Here is a 14,313-nt window from a genome sequence, read left to right on the forward strand (position 1 = left end):
AGAAGAACACCTACACGTAAAGTTAAAAAAAAAAAAAAAAAAAAAAAAAAAAAAACGCGTATTCATTGAATTGTAAAAGAGAATGACATGTTATTCTCTAGATGACATGTTAAATCAAATCACATAGCATATAAAATACTCTCACATCAACGTATATCGAATAGCTTTATTTGCTGTATACACACACACACGTAGATAAAAACGTCAAATAAAGGTTGAGAGAAAGAAAGAAAGAAAAGAAACACCAACTTTTGCTTCATATGCTTTTTGGAAAGTAAGAAATTATGCATAAGCATAATGATAATACTTAATACACTTTTCATAATCCTCTAACTATAAGTTAAGAACTTTGGGTTACGTTTATAAAAATCTTTGGAAAAGCAAAAATAAAACTGTACGGACGTCACTCTCAGATGTCAAATAATAAAAAAAAAAGCGTATCTTCGAAGTTTCGTGGGGACACCCTCGGTCTTACACTTTATTACGATTCTGGCCATCTTTTGACTCGTCATTTAGTCCTAACCGTCGGATTGAAAAAAAACCATCATCAGTGAAGCGTACAGTAAACTCGAACACAGACTAACATATTTTACCAACAAAGACAATGGTCAAACAAAAAGTCAACAAATCTGACGGTTAAGATTATTTTCCGGTTTAACTCATTATAAAACGGCTTTAATTTTTTTGGAGTGGTACACGCGCCACCGTTGGGTTATCCATTTGTAGCATCCCCGTTCACCGTTTCAACCGACCTTTCTCTCTCTTACTCTTTTACACACTCTACTCTCTCTATATTTTTGCAGAAGAGTGTTCGTCGCTTTCACTGCCAGCCTTTTTTTTTTTTTTTTCTCTCTCTCTCTTCCTAAATTCTCTCGCCGACCTCTTCTCCAAACCCTAGAAAAAAACACGCTTTTTATCTCTGAGATTCTTAAAGATCCATCGACTAAGAAGAAGCTCTTCTTTCTCGGTATGGTTTACTCATCCAGTGGTTTTTTTTCTTTGCATTTTGATTTCGAGGGTTAAAGATAGATTTCACTGTTTTTTTTGTTTCTTACTTCTGAATTGTGGGAATGTGGGTGTGAAAAAGGTTGGTTTTTTTTATTTTAATTTGACAGGATGAATTTTGCGGTTTACTGTTGTGACCACCATGGATGATGATGATGATGATCTCTGGGGTCCTCCATTTGGTAAATTTCGCTTGTTTGAATTGTTTACTGTTTCTTTCCTTGTGTGACTGTCTGACTGATGCTTAAAGTTTTGATTTTTTTAATAATTTACATCTTGTGTAGTTGTGAAAGACGATACTTTTCGTAAGCAGACACTGCGTGGTTGTGAATTTTGGTTTGATTACAGAACAGGTACTCATGTATTTTTTGCTTTACTTGTTTTTGTTTTCGTATCATCACTGTGATTGTCTTTGAGAAAAGTTCCTTCCTTTTTTGGCTTTTTAGATGTGCTCGAAGAGAATTTTCAGAACGAGTGGTACTGTGAGCTAGTGTGGCGGATATTGAACGAGAAGAAGCAAGATGTTGTGATCGTTGAACTTGACAAGGATTCACTCTCGCTTCAGAATGATACGGCTTCTTCTGGGAGTGGTGACTCGCAGCATCCTATAGGCTCTTCTTCTGATTCTGTAAGAGACTTTTAATATTTGATTTTGTTTATTTATAGATTGTGTAGGAGTTACTTGTTATGTTGTTTTAAAGATTGAGTATGAGTGTTAACTTGTTATGTTGTTATACAGATTGAGTAGGAGTGTTAACTTGTTATGTTGTTTTACAGGACAAGACTCTCAGTGCCGTTCTTCCAAATGCTGATACAAGTTCTTCAAAATCGGTTCTTGATGAGGATGAAAACACATCTAGTGTCAGTGATGCTCAAACTGTTGTAACTACTGAGACCAGAGATTCTAGTAACGACACTGAAGAAATAGAGCCAGAGGCAAGATTGAAGCCTCAGGAGACTGCAGCAAATGATCCTTTAATAGCTGAGGTTTGTAAAGATTTCTTCTTTTCTGAATCCATTGTCATGGGAATCTTGTTTTCAATGCAACTTCTTGTTCTTAAAGACCTTCAATGAGCAGCTTGGATGTTTCTAGTAAAATGCTGTGTGTTTTTAATGATGGACAGGTTGGGGAAGATGCAGATACTTCTTCTAGCCCTGTGTTGGCAAGCAAGATTGAGGAAGCTGAAGAGCATTCTTGTTCATCCTTGGTTACTGAGTTTGATCCTGTAAAACAAGCTCCCGATAGTAAATCTTCATCTGCAATAAGCCGAGAGAATATTGAAGGTTCCACTTTGAAACCATTGCTCTTAGAGACTAGTGAGAAGGTGATGGAGAAGTCAAACGCTACAAACGAAGATGGAGAAGTTTTGAAGGATCATCAGCAAAGCGATAGCGTACAAGACATCGTAACTGTTTCTGAACCTTTTACCACAGAGTCTCTCTTAGAAATGTGCGATGAACCAGACAAAGGCAGAGAAATCCCATGCGATGCGAGAAGCAAAAAATCACACCCTGGAGCCGTGGTGAAGACTGTTGTTAAAGACGAGTTGATCATAAACTTGCTTACTGAGGCACGGAAAAAATCAGAGGGTAATGCATTGTTGAATCCTGGGTCAGTCCTTAACAAGAAGAGGCAGAGACAGTCTAACAACAGCGACAATACAAACATCAAGAAGAAAGTACAAGGTGGAGCTGGAAAGATCAATAGTGATCTAGTTAAAAAGTCAGCCCAGTCGACATCTGGGACCATCAGGGGTTCAAGTGTTCCTACACAGCATGCAGATTCATTGTTGGATTCGACAGACGGAAAAAGCCAGAGAGATGGACATGTTGTAAGTGACTCGGTGAAATCATTATCAGTAAGTGAGTTGAAGAACAAGACTGGCAAGGAATTAAGAAGCATAGCAAAGGAGCTGAAAATAACACATTACTATAAGCTCAAGAAAGAAGATCTGCTTCAACGGTTAACCAATCATCTAAACCCCAGTTAACCGATTGTACAAAGCAGAGAATGGACTCATAACCGATCTCACTGGTATAGTTAACATTAGGCCTTACAGAACAGTCCTTCTCTTTGTTTGTTCGACTCTATGGAGCTTGCTTGGCTTTAGAGTGCAGTGTTTCAAAATAGTCTAAAAGTAGAATACTTATTGGGATAATGAAGTTGATAAATGTTTAGTAACTAAAAATGTGTGTTTTCTTTCTTCTAGTGTAATTTTTTTTTGAGCAAACAAAACTCTCATGGATCATAAAGAAAATGATACAGTACAAGAATTTCATCGACTCAAGAGACTAAACAAGAATCAAATTTAAGATATGACAGATGTGGAACTACCCCTCTCAATAAAGCTATGATGTTTCAATGAACCATCTGCAGCTTGCACAAGTAATTTATGTCGTATGTCTGCGTAATAAGATTCAACAAATTTGGATTATACATTGACATTGAGTAATCAAGGCTGACCAAGAAGGGAAGGCCTGTAGAATGCATGGCTCTGTGCAATCTCGATACGGTCTCTAGGATCGTTCAATGTTTCGTCCCTTAATGCTTGCAGAATAGCTTGTGTTGATTGTTCTCTGCAAAATTGAACAACATAATTCATTAAATAATTGAAGAAGCAAGTTTATAATATGATTCAATGTCTCAAGAAGTCCAAAACATTCATGAAAGCTAGAAACCTGACTGACCAAACTTGAACATTTTTGGAAGATTAGAAACTTTCAGATTTCATATTTACCTTGTGATGAGTATCTTGTAGAGTGTCTTCAAAATAGGACATGACTCGACTGGGGCTATAGGTTTCTTCTCTTCAGATGTCAATATGCTTAAGCTTGACTGACTAAGCAATTGGTAAAAGGCTCCCACTGCAGAAACACCCTATTCAACAAAAAAATCCCACATTCACATCAGTAAAATTGATTCCTAAAAGTTTCAAACTTCTTTCAAGACTTGTTTTCACAGATTGAATACCTGAATCATTCCCTTGCCGCTTATACTATCACCCATGTCTCTATTTATTTCCCCCTTTGCCAGCATTTGACCGTACCACGCATTACGCCCTTTTAATAAGGTCACATAAGTGTCAGCTAGCAAAGGCCCTGCAAGTTTCTCAGGCTCTTGTGCTAGTAAATGAGTTATAAATATCATCTCAGATGTACAATGAGCAAAATACACAGACTTGCTTGTAGCACTCTCTTTAGTAAGCGCTGCTACCATACCTGAAAAAGTAAAACGCCAAGGATCAAAGTGTGAAAACCTTAGGTAATTACTGAAGTCCTTGTGTACACACAGAAACTTACCAGCTCCAATGGCGTAGACATTCTTGAGGCCTCCCATTACTTCATGTGTCACAAGATCACTATTGTCCCAAACAATGAAATGAGGTTGTCTTAAGAACTTTGCTAGTGGTTTCCTCCATTTTTCAGCTCCACATATTCTAGCATTGGCATATTCCTTGTTGTATATCTCAGCAGCAATGTTCGGTCCACCAAGATACAGTACATTGTCAATAGGCACACCAGCTACCACAAACACCAAAATTAATAACCAATTCAAGAAAACTAAGCAAGATTGTCAAATAAAAGAGCAAAGTCAAGAAGGAGAAACTTACTTGCTTGATGGATCATCTTTGTTGGAGTTATGATATGTGGAACTGGTACAAGAGAAGTTTCAATACCCTTTGACAAAGAGATAATAATAGGAACCGTGATTCTCTCTTTCCAGTACTTACTAATCTCTTCAAACACTTCACGTGTTTCGGTTGAAGGCAATCCATTAACAACAATATCAGCATCCCACACAGCTTCTTGCAAATTTGTCACAACCTTAAGAGGGCAAAGTGGAGTGTCAACCATGTTAAGACAGAACCCGTCTTTCAAAATCTCATCCGCATAGAGTGTCCTATCACCGAGCCTTGCCTCGACATATTTCAGATAAGCGCAACGTCGTATCAGTCTCCTCAAGATATCTTCCCTTGAATTGATCACTTCAAACAAATGTTCTGCAGTTGCTCTATCAACAGCTCTCCCAGCTCTTCTCCAAATCCTGATCTGGAACTTATCCCTGAAACTTCCATAGCTTTCTTGGAGAAGTGCTGCAAAAACACTTCCCCAAGCACCAGCACCAACACTTACAATCCTTAGCGGATCCTTGTCTGATTTCCCCAAAAGACGACGGAACTCATCAAGCTTCTCCTCCAAATTAAGACCATTATGATGAATTACAGAACCGTTTGATTGCAGGCTCTTGGCCTCAATGCTACCCACCATATTTCTCAGTCCACTCCAAGAAACTCAAACAAACCAAAGGCAATGGAACAAAGTCTAGGAAGTGTTTTGCTGGTGGTTATGCAATCCACTATAGATTTATATATATTGGTTATAGGATTCAGAGAGAACAAAGAAATCAACTTGGATTTGAAAAAGGAAAAAAAAGAAGAGAGAGACCAACTTGAGCGTTACCAATCAAACCAACTCCTTGTTCCAAAAGGAATTAAAGATATTCTTGGTTCGCTAACTCAGATTTTTCTCACCAAACAAAAGTTGAGTTGTAGCTTCTTTGCTGCCATGTAAGAAAAGGGGACAAAATCATAAAAATCAGACATTTATGCATATTGATAGATAACCAAAATTCCTTTAAATAGTAATGATACTACAAACATGACACACAATGCAGAGGAAAGACCATGGAATAAAATAATGGAATACCAAAAAAGACTTTGTTAGCTCCGTCTTTGAGTTGTTCATCTACCAAAAACAAGAATCTCCAATAAAAAATAAAAAAATAAAAACACAAGTCAAGAACAAACCTTTCGTGTCGGCAACCATAAAAAAAAAAAGATCTCTCACAAAAACATCAACTCATGAGAATTGCCAAATCAAGAAAGTAAAAAACGCATGAGAAGATAGATCAAAAGCATAAAACTTGCATGCAGTGCAGATGATGAGTTAAATTAAATACAGAGCAAAAGGGAGAAGGATGGACATAAGCATTGATGGGTACAGTTGAGGAAAAGGGAGAGACTTTATTTTTTAACATTATTGTGGTTTATGCTCTTGTTATCTAAGGGGAAGGTGCCTAACTTGGTATACACACCGATAGAGTCATTTAATGGCACAAGAAAATAAATTACTCCCATCTCTTATGGTTATGGATACCAGTCTTCTTCGCTTTCTCTATCATCTATACTAATATACTATGCCCTCCATTTTTTTTTGGATTGTACAATCTGAACAACATTTATGGAAATTTTTTTATAGATAGATATTGGCATTTATTATTACACCGAAAAAACATATTAATTAATCAATGGGACCTCCTCAAAAAAAAAATATGCGTTATCTCTTGATATGTCAATGTTTATATATAGTAATGATTTGATCACCCTAATAAATACATCATACTTTATAATGAAACTGATTTCTTCTTTTGCTTAATGAAATTAAACACTCTGGTCGACTCAGAGGCTCTTGACTAAAACGGTAAAATTAATGGGCCGTTCAAGACTCTTTAATTGGGCCTTTAAAGAGTCTTGTCTACTGTAGAAACCGATAGACCTCTCTAGTTCGATCGTCTTTTCATCATCATCGTCTTCATCGCAGCTTCTGTTGTTTCTGCTTGAACTTTACAGAGAGAGAGAGAGAGAGAATGGAGGAGATCGGGAGCACGAAGATGTTCAATGGCTACAACAAAAGATACAAACACTACAGTGAGACACTAGGATGTTCTATGACTTTTACCATCTACTTCCCTCCTTCTGCTTCATCTTCCCATAAATCTCCTGTATGTTATATAACTTCCTTCTTTTTCAATACTCTGATCTCAGTTTCCTGTTGTATTTTTCTCGATTCTTGCTCCTGTGTAGTGATTTGATCTGTTTCCACAGTAAATAATGGATCTTTTGTCACTTTTTTCTCAGTTACTGTTGTTATCTGTGTGTTTCTTCCATATTGTGCTAAAGAATAAGACTTTAGTTTTGCATGATTGTTTTTGTATTCCTAACTTGCCTTGATCTATGTTTGGATGCATAAATAATGTTACTTCAGAACCATTGATTGGTTTTTTAGCGAAATGATTCTCCTTTTTTGTTGAATGACAGGTGCTTTACTGGCTTTCTGGTCTCACCTGCACAGACGAGAACTTCATTATTAAATCTGGTGCTCAACGTGCTGCTTCTACTCATGGCATTGCTCTTGTTTCTCCAGATACTTCCCCAAGTGAGCCATATAGTATTTTCATTTGTTTGGTTTGTCATGTCTGCCCTGTAGAAATTACTCTGTCTGTTTGCCATGTTTTTTTACTCTGGTTTATCAGCTTCCCTTGGTTTTTTAATACTATGTGTGATGGTTTTGATATTGTAGGAGGACTAAATGTTGAAGGAGAAGCAGACAGTTACGACTTTGGTGTAGGTATGCAAACGTTACATGCTTCTTCTGGTTTGCATTCTTTCAAACCAGTTGTAGCTTTAGATTTATTGGTTTGGTAGTATTCATGTATTCAGGTCATTATTACAATGAATGGTGATAAGCTTTTCTTTCTTTCCTCTACTTAGGAGCTGGATTCTACCTCAATGCTACTCAGGAAAAGTGGAAGAACTGGCGTATGTATGACTATGTTGTCAAAGAGTTGCCAAAACTCCTGAGTGATAACTTCTCTCAGCTTGACACAGCAAATGCATCTATATCTGGACACTCCATGGGTGGACATGGAGCTCTTACTATATACCTCAAGAACCTCGATAAGTACAAGGTATTTATTTACTTCTAAGTATTTTTCGAAATTTCTACTGGCACTGCATTTGAGTACGATTTGAGTACGATGCTTGAGACTTAGAATCTTAAATCAAAAAGTAGATATCTTTCATGGGGGTGGATAAATGTGCTTTAACCAAATTCGTGTTTCTCCTATATCATTATTTCACTCTAATCACTTGCTCTGTAACATGTACAGTCTGTGTCTGCATTTGCACCGATTGCCAACCCCATAAATTGTCCATGGGGACACAAGGCATTCACCAATTATCTAGGTGACAACAAGGCTGCTTGGGAGGTAAAAACAACTTATAAAGAATTCAATATGCATATAGCCGCCACACAATATCCATCTCCCAAGTTTGATGCATACTTCGTTTTGGAAATTTCAGGAATACGACGCCACTTGTCTTATCTCTAAGTTCCACAATCTGTCTGCTACAATTCTAATTGATCAGGTAAAATCCATTAACTCCATGTTTTTGCTGGTTATCTGTCTTACTTTGCGAGCCTTACTTTGCGAGCCTGAACCATCTTTGCCTTCAACCATTTCAGGGAGAAAGCGACAATTTCTACCCTCATCAGTTATTGGCCAAAAATTTTGAGGAGGCATGCAAGAAAGTGAAAGCGCCGCTCTTACTGCGTTTCCAGCCAGGATACGACCACTCCTTCTACTTTATCGCCACCTTCATAGAAGACCACATCAGTCACCATGCTCAGGCCCTGAAGTTATAGCTCACTTCAGCTACTTGGCAACCAGCTTTGGCTTTGTCCAAATATTAGTATCAATAAAGGAAGTAGACTTGTAATGTTTTGTGTTCAGTAACTGCTCTGTGTGCTCTTTTTTGTCTACAATAATAATAATATTAAAAAATCCATGTTTGCTTCATACCTAATTCAACCAGACAAAAGAACACATATAAATGTACAAGATGAGAGCCTTTTAGACTCAAAGATAGTGTTTCCTTTACCAAGCTTAGCATGAAAAGAGCGGCCAATTTAGGACAACATGCAGACTCAAATGTTGTCTGAGGCAGACTCAAATGTTACAGAAAAATTTGGATAAATGTATAAATTTATCGCTTCCGTAAGCTATAGTATAAATCACCTATGAACAAGCAACTCAAGCTTCAGTCAAGCATTTTGAGAGTTTCAGACGCTTTTAAGATAAGTTCAGACCAAATTAGATTTATCATTTCTTTATCTTTTCAATGTGTTACAAAGTACAAACAGTACAATCATCAATTTTTCAGACAACGTAGTTGGGTCACAACCTCGCAGGAGTTGCCCTATTCACCATTGAAACAAACAATTCTTTAGTATGCAAGCTGGTATCATTTGCTGAACTGATGTGTAGCAACCCTTTACACTTCACCAGCTCTGGAATGACTCACCTGGGAGAAATCCAGTGGATCCCTCTTTGCTTAAACCACCAAAAAAAAGAATACTGGGTTCCTTTTCCTAATGTCGCCTAGAATTTCAGGGTTCTACCACCAAGAAGGCGTATTTCGGTATGTACTCCCGCTGTCCCTCCAGTATCGCCTGGTTGCACTTGTCTGATACGTTGGGCTACTTTCTTCCGCAGCTTTTCTTCTTCTGTAGCTTTCTCTAGATGCCTTGGCTTTTCTAATTTCTTCCTCAAGTTCATAGTCTGACCTCTGTTAAAACAAAAACCTGATAAGTAACATATCATACGTGGCAAGTGCTAGGATGTTCTATTGCTAGTAAGTGTTCATAGGGGGCAAACTGAATCACGCTTAAAAGGTTTGTAGGCATAAGAGGCGAGAAAGTGAACCTTAGTTGGGTCAGAAAGAACTGAATATGCCTCTCCAATCATTTTGAAGAGCCTATCCGCACCCTTGTGAACCTCTTCTAATATCTCCTTCAACCACGGTCCTTCACTTTCACTTCTGACAAGAATCTGTGCAGCCTGAATACACATCAAAGAGGTAATATCAGCAGATGTAAAATAATGATTTGGATCCATTGTCAGCCAGTAAAACACTAGGTAACCTTGTCTGGGTGATGTCTAAGAGCTGCTTTACGGTATGACTTTTTGATATCAGCAGCAGTGTCAGTTGTCTTCACTCCCCTGCAAATTAGCAAAACGAGATTAGAAGATAGTCTGAATATCAGCATACAATTATAGTGGAATTTAGTGCATAGAGTATTCAATTGTAGTCTCGTCGCCAATAACATGAATGGTATAATTGACTGTGCGAAAAGTTAGCATACATAATGAGGAAGAAATCCAGAGGAATGCTCTCTTTAGATTTTTCTTCCATCACAGACAACCGTTGACGGGCCTGCTTTAGTTCTTTCCTGCTGCTTGCACGCTCTGCAGATGCCTCTGGCGTTTTTTTTGTCTTATCACTTTGCTTTACGAGAATGCTGATAAGCCTCTGGAGATCACTAGCTGCTTGATCATAATCTCTGATCATCTCATGTAATGTGGCTCTCCTGGAGACTGCCTGAAAATGGAAAAATAAGTCAGGTTGATATTTCAATGAAACCTCAACGATGTTTACATGCCGCTTCAGTACCTTGCCACATTTCAAGAAATTAGGTTATACATGCTCCTTGATTAAACAATATAACTATCTAAGTGGTTATACAGCTAAGTGGGAGTGTTCTTATTTGAGAACTTGAAAGATCTATAAAATTTGTTTGTTTGTGAGTAAATATTGTTTTAGGGAAATGGGCATTCCACAAACGAATCTTACTGCACCTTCCTATAGCAATTCCAGTACAAAACTTCATAAGCATTCTATTTAGCTCAGAGGAAGGTTCATGTGTGCTTGTTTACAAGTTCAAAGAAAACATATGATCATATACCTTCGTGTAGTTTTCATCAAGAGCCATGGCAAGACTACAGTCGGCAATTGCATCAGCTATTTGGACTAGGGCCTGATTAGCAGCTGCACGATTGCAAAAGCAAATTGCTGCAAAAGGGCGTGAGTCAACATTTCTTGATAGTGCAGCAGTATACTGCTCTACTGCTTCCATATACTTTCCGTCCCGAACAGCTTCATTACCTGCGTTCTGTAATCACAGAAGAAAACTTTGGTAAATGTAACCAACGCAAGAAAAAACATTTGTATTCAGCAGAGAAGCATAATGAAAGATTGTATCAGACCTATTGATGTTAAAGAAAACATTTTACCACACAGAAATAAGAAGAATTTTTAAGTTCCAACATAAAGCATACCTTGTAACGTAAAAGTTCAGAAATGGTGGCCACTAAAGAAACTGGTGACTCACGACACTCTCCCTGATTCCTGGGGAGCAAAACATACACTTTAAGCAAACAAATAAATATAATACATGCATAACAATAAATTCATTATAGCACAAGGTAGAAATAGTGTTTACTACTTTTCTAATATATCAAGGGCCTTCTCAAGGTTCCCCAAGTAGAAGTACGACTTGGACATCATGTTCCATCTCCAAACTATCAGCTTGTGATGCGTAGACCCCAATCCATCAACATTTGTCGTCCCACCAGTCCCTGCTGAAACAAAATTTCTCTCAGCCGTCGGAAGGGTATTGTCACAAAGCTCGATCACATCTTTATAACGTCGGATCTGCAAATTCACAGGGGAGATCATGTCCACTGAAAGCAAAATTCAATTTTTGAGAGCTGAAAAGGAAATGCTACTCACCATAAACAGCGCCTCCGCCTTCATTTGAAGCAATTTATCTGAGCATGAACTAATCAATAAGGCATTGGAAATTGGAACCAATGCGTCAGATGCACCATCAGGTGTTCTCTTCTCCAATAATATGGATGCACAGCTGGTAAATTCAGCTACCCTCTGCCGGTAAGTAAAATCAAAATATATTCAATTAGACATTACCAGAAGTATGAGCCGATTCAGCACATTCTTGGCAAAATTAATTTGATTAGACCATGGTAGAAAGTGATATAGCTAGGAGAGAATGCATACTTGAGCCTGTTGTAAACCTTCAGCTGCTTCTATAGTACTTCGTCGATCCAAGCAGACAGTAGAGGTGGATTCCATGCATTTATTAAAATACTGCACGGCTGATCCAAGTTCCCCCAGCACAAGATGACAGCTGAAGCAAGCATTGAAGAAATATGAATAAATCAAATTCAATTAAGTAACATAATCATTGATTTACTAGATACAAACTTCATTTTTAAGATATACACTTCCTTGGCTAACTTCAAGAAAATTCTATCTAAAACCTTAGCTGGCGGGATTACTAAATCAAGCTATAAAGCTTAAGCAAATACCAAAAAAGACAAATTGACTCGAGGTGATAGTGATACACTAATTTCTGAAAAACAACCATCTGGGAGAAGTACGCCTTAAACTTACTTTGCAGCTCTCATATACGCTTTAATGTAGCTTGGATCAAGTGAAGCAGCCATCTCACAGTCGCTAATAGCCTCCCTCAGTCTTCCAAGAGAAATCCTTGCTGCTGCACGGTTACCATAGCACAGTGCAAGAGGCTTGACAGAGTATTCTGAACTACCACTTGACGGGGAAGAATTAATACCCTGAGTGTAACATTCCTCAGCTTTACACATATGACCATTTTTGTAGGCTTGATTTCCCCTGATACACAAAATTACTTCTCTCAATTCTCAGAAAGAAAATATACAAAAAGCACCAATGTTCAAGTTCTTGAGTTAGTATATGATACCTTAGTCGCCAAACCTCACAGACATCAGGCATCATCGATGTAGAGCCTGAGTCTTTTTTGGCTTGACCTGTATTCACAGGTTGATTCTCTTGATTGTTTCGCATGGTTGCATTAAGATTCTTTTTTGGCAAACTGTTATTAACTTTCCTCCTATATTTCTTTACAGCTTGAAGCTTTTTATGAGGTATTGTTCCCTGAGAGGTGGATGCTGAGAAAGAAAATTTTGGCGTACAACTACTTCCATGATCCTCTGCTGTGAAGAGAGATGAATCCCTGGCTGAGGCAACCTTAACGTCATTGCTAGAACGGGAATTGTCATGTTTGCTTGAATGTGCGGGATCAATTGATGTTAGAGGAGTTTCTGTTGAAAATTGATTGCTGGCTTTCTCACCTTGATATGGAGAATAATCCATCGGTGAGCAATATCCAGGGGAGTTGAGCTTTTCTTGAGCCTGAATTCCCTCAGAAGTCTGATTGTTGCAACGATCTGGCTCACGCTGTTTCATTTTTTCCTTGACGTTCTTCGATTTCCTGTCCTTGGACAAACGATTTCTTCGTGCATGTACTGACTTTCTACTCATTTCTGGGAAAAGACTGTTCTTAAGCAAAGTAGGATCCCATTCGGGTACCTTCAAATCATCTAAGGATGTTCTTGTACCAAAGCTAGTGTTTGGTAAGTTGTTTATGTTGGTAGTCTTGGAACGGGATTTTACATCCTCTGCATTCTTACTTTCGTGAAAACCATTGGAACTGAAAGAGCATGACCCTGATGTTGCCACACCTTCCTTACATTTAGGATCAAGCTTTCCAAAACTACCAAAAGTAAACACAGGTGTGTTATTGGATTTCCTTGCTTCCTCATAGTCGCTGCCACCATGAACTCTGGACTCACTGATATTAAGCTTCTCCATGTCATCAGCCAGGTTCATTCCAGGACCATCTTTATGGACAACTTTACTTTTACCATGAGCAAACTGTACACTGTTAGACTTGCTATCAAACTTAAGTCCAGTTTTCGCATCACAAGTTGTGCTCTCACTACACTGTCTGACGTTTTCACGATTATCATTATCTACCTTTCTCACACCTCTATCTGAATGTTCCTTAGTGGATTCCGAACTCAACTCAGAGTCTCCTATAGGTGTACTAAACTCCTCATCAGACAAAGAAGATACCGTGGCATTACCTGGACTAGCTTTTGCACCAGAACTATTCCCATTAGCTCCAAAGACGAAACATTTATCTCCAGGTGACTCACTACCTACATAAACAAAAACAAAAACCAATCAGCTCACAAAGTATCAAAAGCTGGATCTTCATTGAACTCAACTCCGGCACAAATCCAACAAAAAAAGTTTTTTTTTTTTTTTTTACCTTGACTGGGCGGCGCAAACGGATTGAAACCTGAAAAAACCTCGCCGGAAAAAGAGGGTCCTTTAACCACTCTACCGTTCTTCCTAAGTTTCACAAGCCTCGGCTTTTGACGAGTCTTGGTGTGTTGTTGTCCTGAACCAGCTCCACCAAACCCGAAGGAGAAGGAAGCGTCCATGTTTCGTTGATCGTGAGTGGGAACACTCTCCGGGAACAACTCAGAGTAATTTTGATTAGGGTTTAAGAAAGAAGAGAACTTTTCAACCGGAGAACCAATCTCCACCGCCGCAGGAGACATCCAAATAAAAAATATTCGATTCTTTTTCAAAAATCAAAAATCACAAAAAATCGAAAATTTAGGGGTTTAGAAAAGGAATCTGTAGGTGAAACGAATCAGCTCTCTTGCGTGCAGAGGTGAAGATGTAGGTGAAATGTATTTAGCTTCCTATAACACACTAAGTACCGTTAGGGTTTTTTTGGGATTTGCTTATTATTATTATTACCAATTGAAGAAGA

General features: G+C 38.2%; 3 protein-coding genes and 1 pseudogene across 8 annotated transcripts; 2 read left to right on the forward strand and 2 right to left on the reverse strand.

Annotated features, from left to right (window-relative positions):
- Positions 1-698: 698 nt before the first annotated feature.
- LOC104785223 (uncharacterized) lies at positions 699-3,194 on the forward strand (annotated as a pseudogene). Its single transcript, XR_015598283.1, has 6 exons — positions 699-967; positions 1,116-1,187; positions 1,290-1,358; positions 1,452-1,633; positions 1,783-1,992; positions 2,130-3,194. The product of XR_015598283.1 is annotated as an uncharacterized LOC104785223 (transcript).
- Positions 3,195-3,329: 135 nt separating this feature from the next.
- LOC104785225 (glycerol-3-phosphate dehydrogenase [NAD(+)] GPDHC1, cytosolic) lies at positions 3,330-6,061 on the reverse strand. Of its 5 annotated transcripts, none has more exons than XM_087513072.1 (7): positions 5,814-5,953; positions 5,456-5,566; positions 4,617-5,362; positions 4,306-4,527; positions 3,977-4,224; positions 3,744-3,883; positions 3,330-3,582 (listed from the first exon to the last, which is right to left on the reverse strand). In XM_087513072.1, exons 3-7 carry the CDS (start codon positions 5,272-5,274, stop codon positions 3,459-3,461), a joined length of 1,392 nt encoding a protein of 463 aa, XP_087369198.1. In that variant the 5' UTR covers positions 5,275-5,362; positions 5,456-5,566; positions 5,814-5,953; the 3' UTR covers positions 3,330-3,458. The 5 variants fall into 5 exon arrangements, with proteins under 5 accessions (XP_087369198.1, XP_087369199.1, XP_010508703.1 ...); XM_087513073.1 differs by having other exon boundaries at positions 5,713-5,933; XM_010510401.3 differs by having other exon boundaries at positions 4,617-5,566; positions 5,814-6,061.
- A 128-nt stretch (positions 6,062-6,189) lies between these two features.
- On the forward strand, positions 6,190-8,644 carry LOC104785226 (S-formylglutathione hydrolase). The gene is made up of 7 exons (XM_010510405.3): positions 6,190-6,787; positions 7,104-7,221; positions 7,366-7,413; positions 7,557-7,753; positions 7,955-8,053; positions 8,148-8,213; positions 8,311-8,644. Exons 1-7 carry the CDS (start codon positions 6,653-6,655, stop codon positions 8,488-8,490), a joined length of 843 nt encoding a protein of 280 aa, XP_010508707.1. The 5' UTR covers positions 6,190-6,652; the 3' UTR covers positions 8,491-8,644.
- Positions 8,645-8,915: 271 nt separating this feature from the next.
- Positions 8,916-14,290, reverse strand: LOC104785227 (uncharacterized). Its single transcript, XM_087513069.1, has 12 exons — positions 13,801-14,290; positions 12,427-13,687; positions 12,099-12,338; positions 11,703-11,832; positions 11,418-11,570; positions 11,131-11,339; positions 10,964-11,033; positions 10,591-10,797; positions 9,991-10,226; positions 9,769-9,847; positions 9,551-9,685; positions 8,916-9,413 (listed from the first exon to the last, which is right to left on the reverse strand). Exons 1-12 carry the CDS (start codon positions 14,093-14,095, stop codon positions 9,243-9,245), a joined length of 3,186 nt encoding a protein of 1,061 aa, XP_087369195.1. The 5' UTR covers positions 14,096-14,290; the 3' UTR covers positions 8,916-9,242.
- Between the last annotated feature and the right edge of the window lie 23 nt (positions 14,291-14,313).

Source organism: Camelina sativa, chromosome 5 (assembly GCF_030686135.1).
Source record: "Camelina sativa cultivar CO46 ecotype springtype chromosome 5, ASM3068613v1".
Taxonomy (NCBI): Eukaryota; Viridiplantae; Streptophyta; class Magnoliopsida; order Brassicales; family Brassicaceae; genus Camelina; species Camelina sativa.

Coding starts and splice junctions, on each gene's coding strand:
- LOC104785225 (XM_087513071.1), bottom strand. CDS start 5,274: ATGGTGGGTAGCATTGAGGCCAAGAGCCTGCAATCAAACGGTTCTGTA. Junction 4,528..4,616: donor AAAGATGATCCATCAAGCAA/GTAAGTTTCTCC, acceptor TGTTTGTGGTAG/CTGGTGTGCCTATTGACAAT. Junction 3,583..3,743: donor TACAAGATACTCATCACAAG/GTAAATATGAAA, acceptor TCAATTTTGCAG/AGAACAATCAACACAAGCTA.
- LOC104785226 (XM_010510405.3), top strand. CDS start 6,653: ATGGAGGAGATCGGGAGCACGAAGATGTTCAATGGCTACAACAAAAGA. Junction 7,754..7,954: donor AGAACCTCGATAAGTACAAG/GTATTTATTTAC, acceptor TAACATGTACAG/TCTGTGTCTGCATTTGCACC. Junction 8,054..8,147: donor ACAACAAGGCTGCTTGGGAG/GTAAAAACAACT, acceptor TGGAAATTTCAG/GAATACGACGCCACTTGTCT.
- LOC104785227 (XM_087513069.1), bottom strand. CDS start 14,095: ATGTCTCCTGCGGCGGTGGAGATTGGTTCTCCGGTTGAAAAGTTCTCT. Junction 12,339..12,426: donor TGTGAGGTTTGGCGACTAAG/GTATCATATACT, acceptor TTTGTGTATCAG/GGGAAATCAAGCCTACAAAA. Junction 9,848..9,990: donor CTGGATTTCTTCCTCATTAT/GTATGCTAACTT, acceptor GCTAATTTGCAG/GGGAGTGAAGACAACTGACA.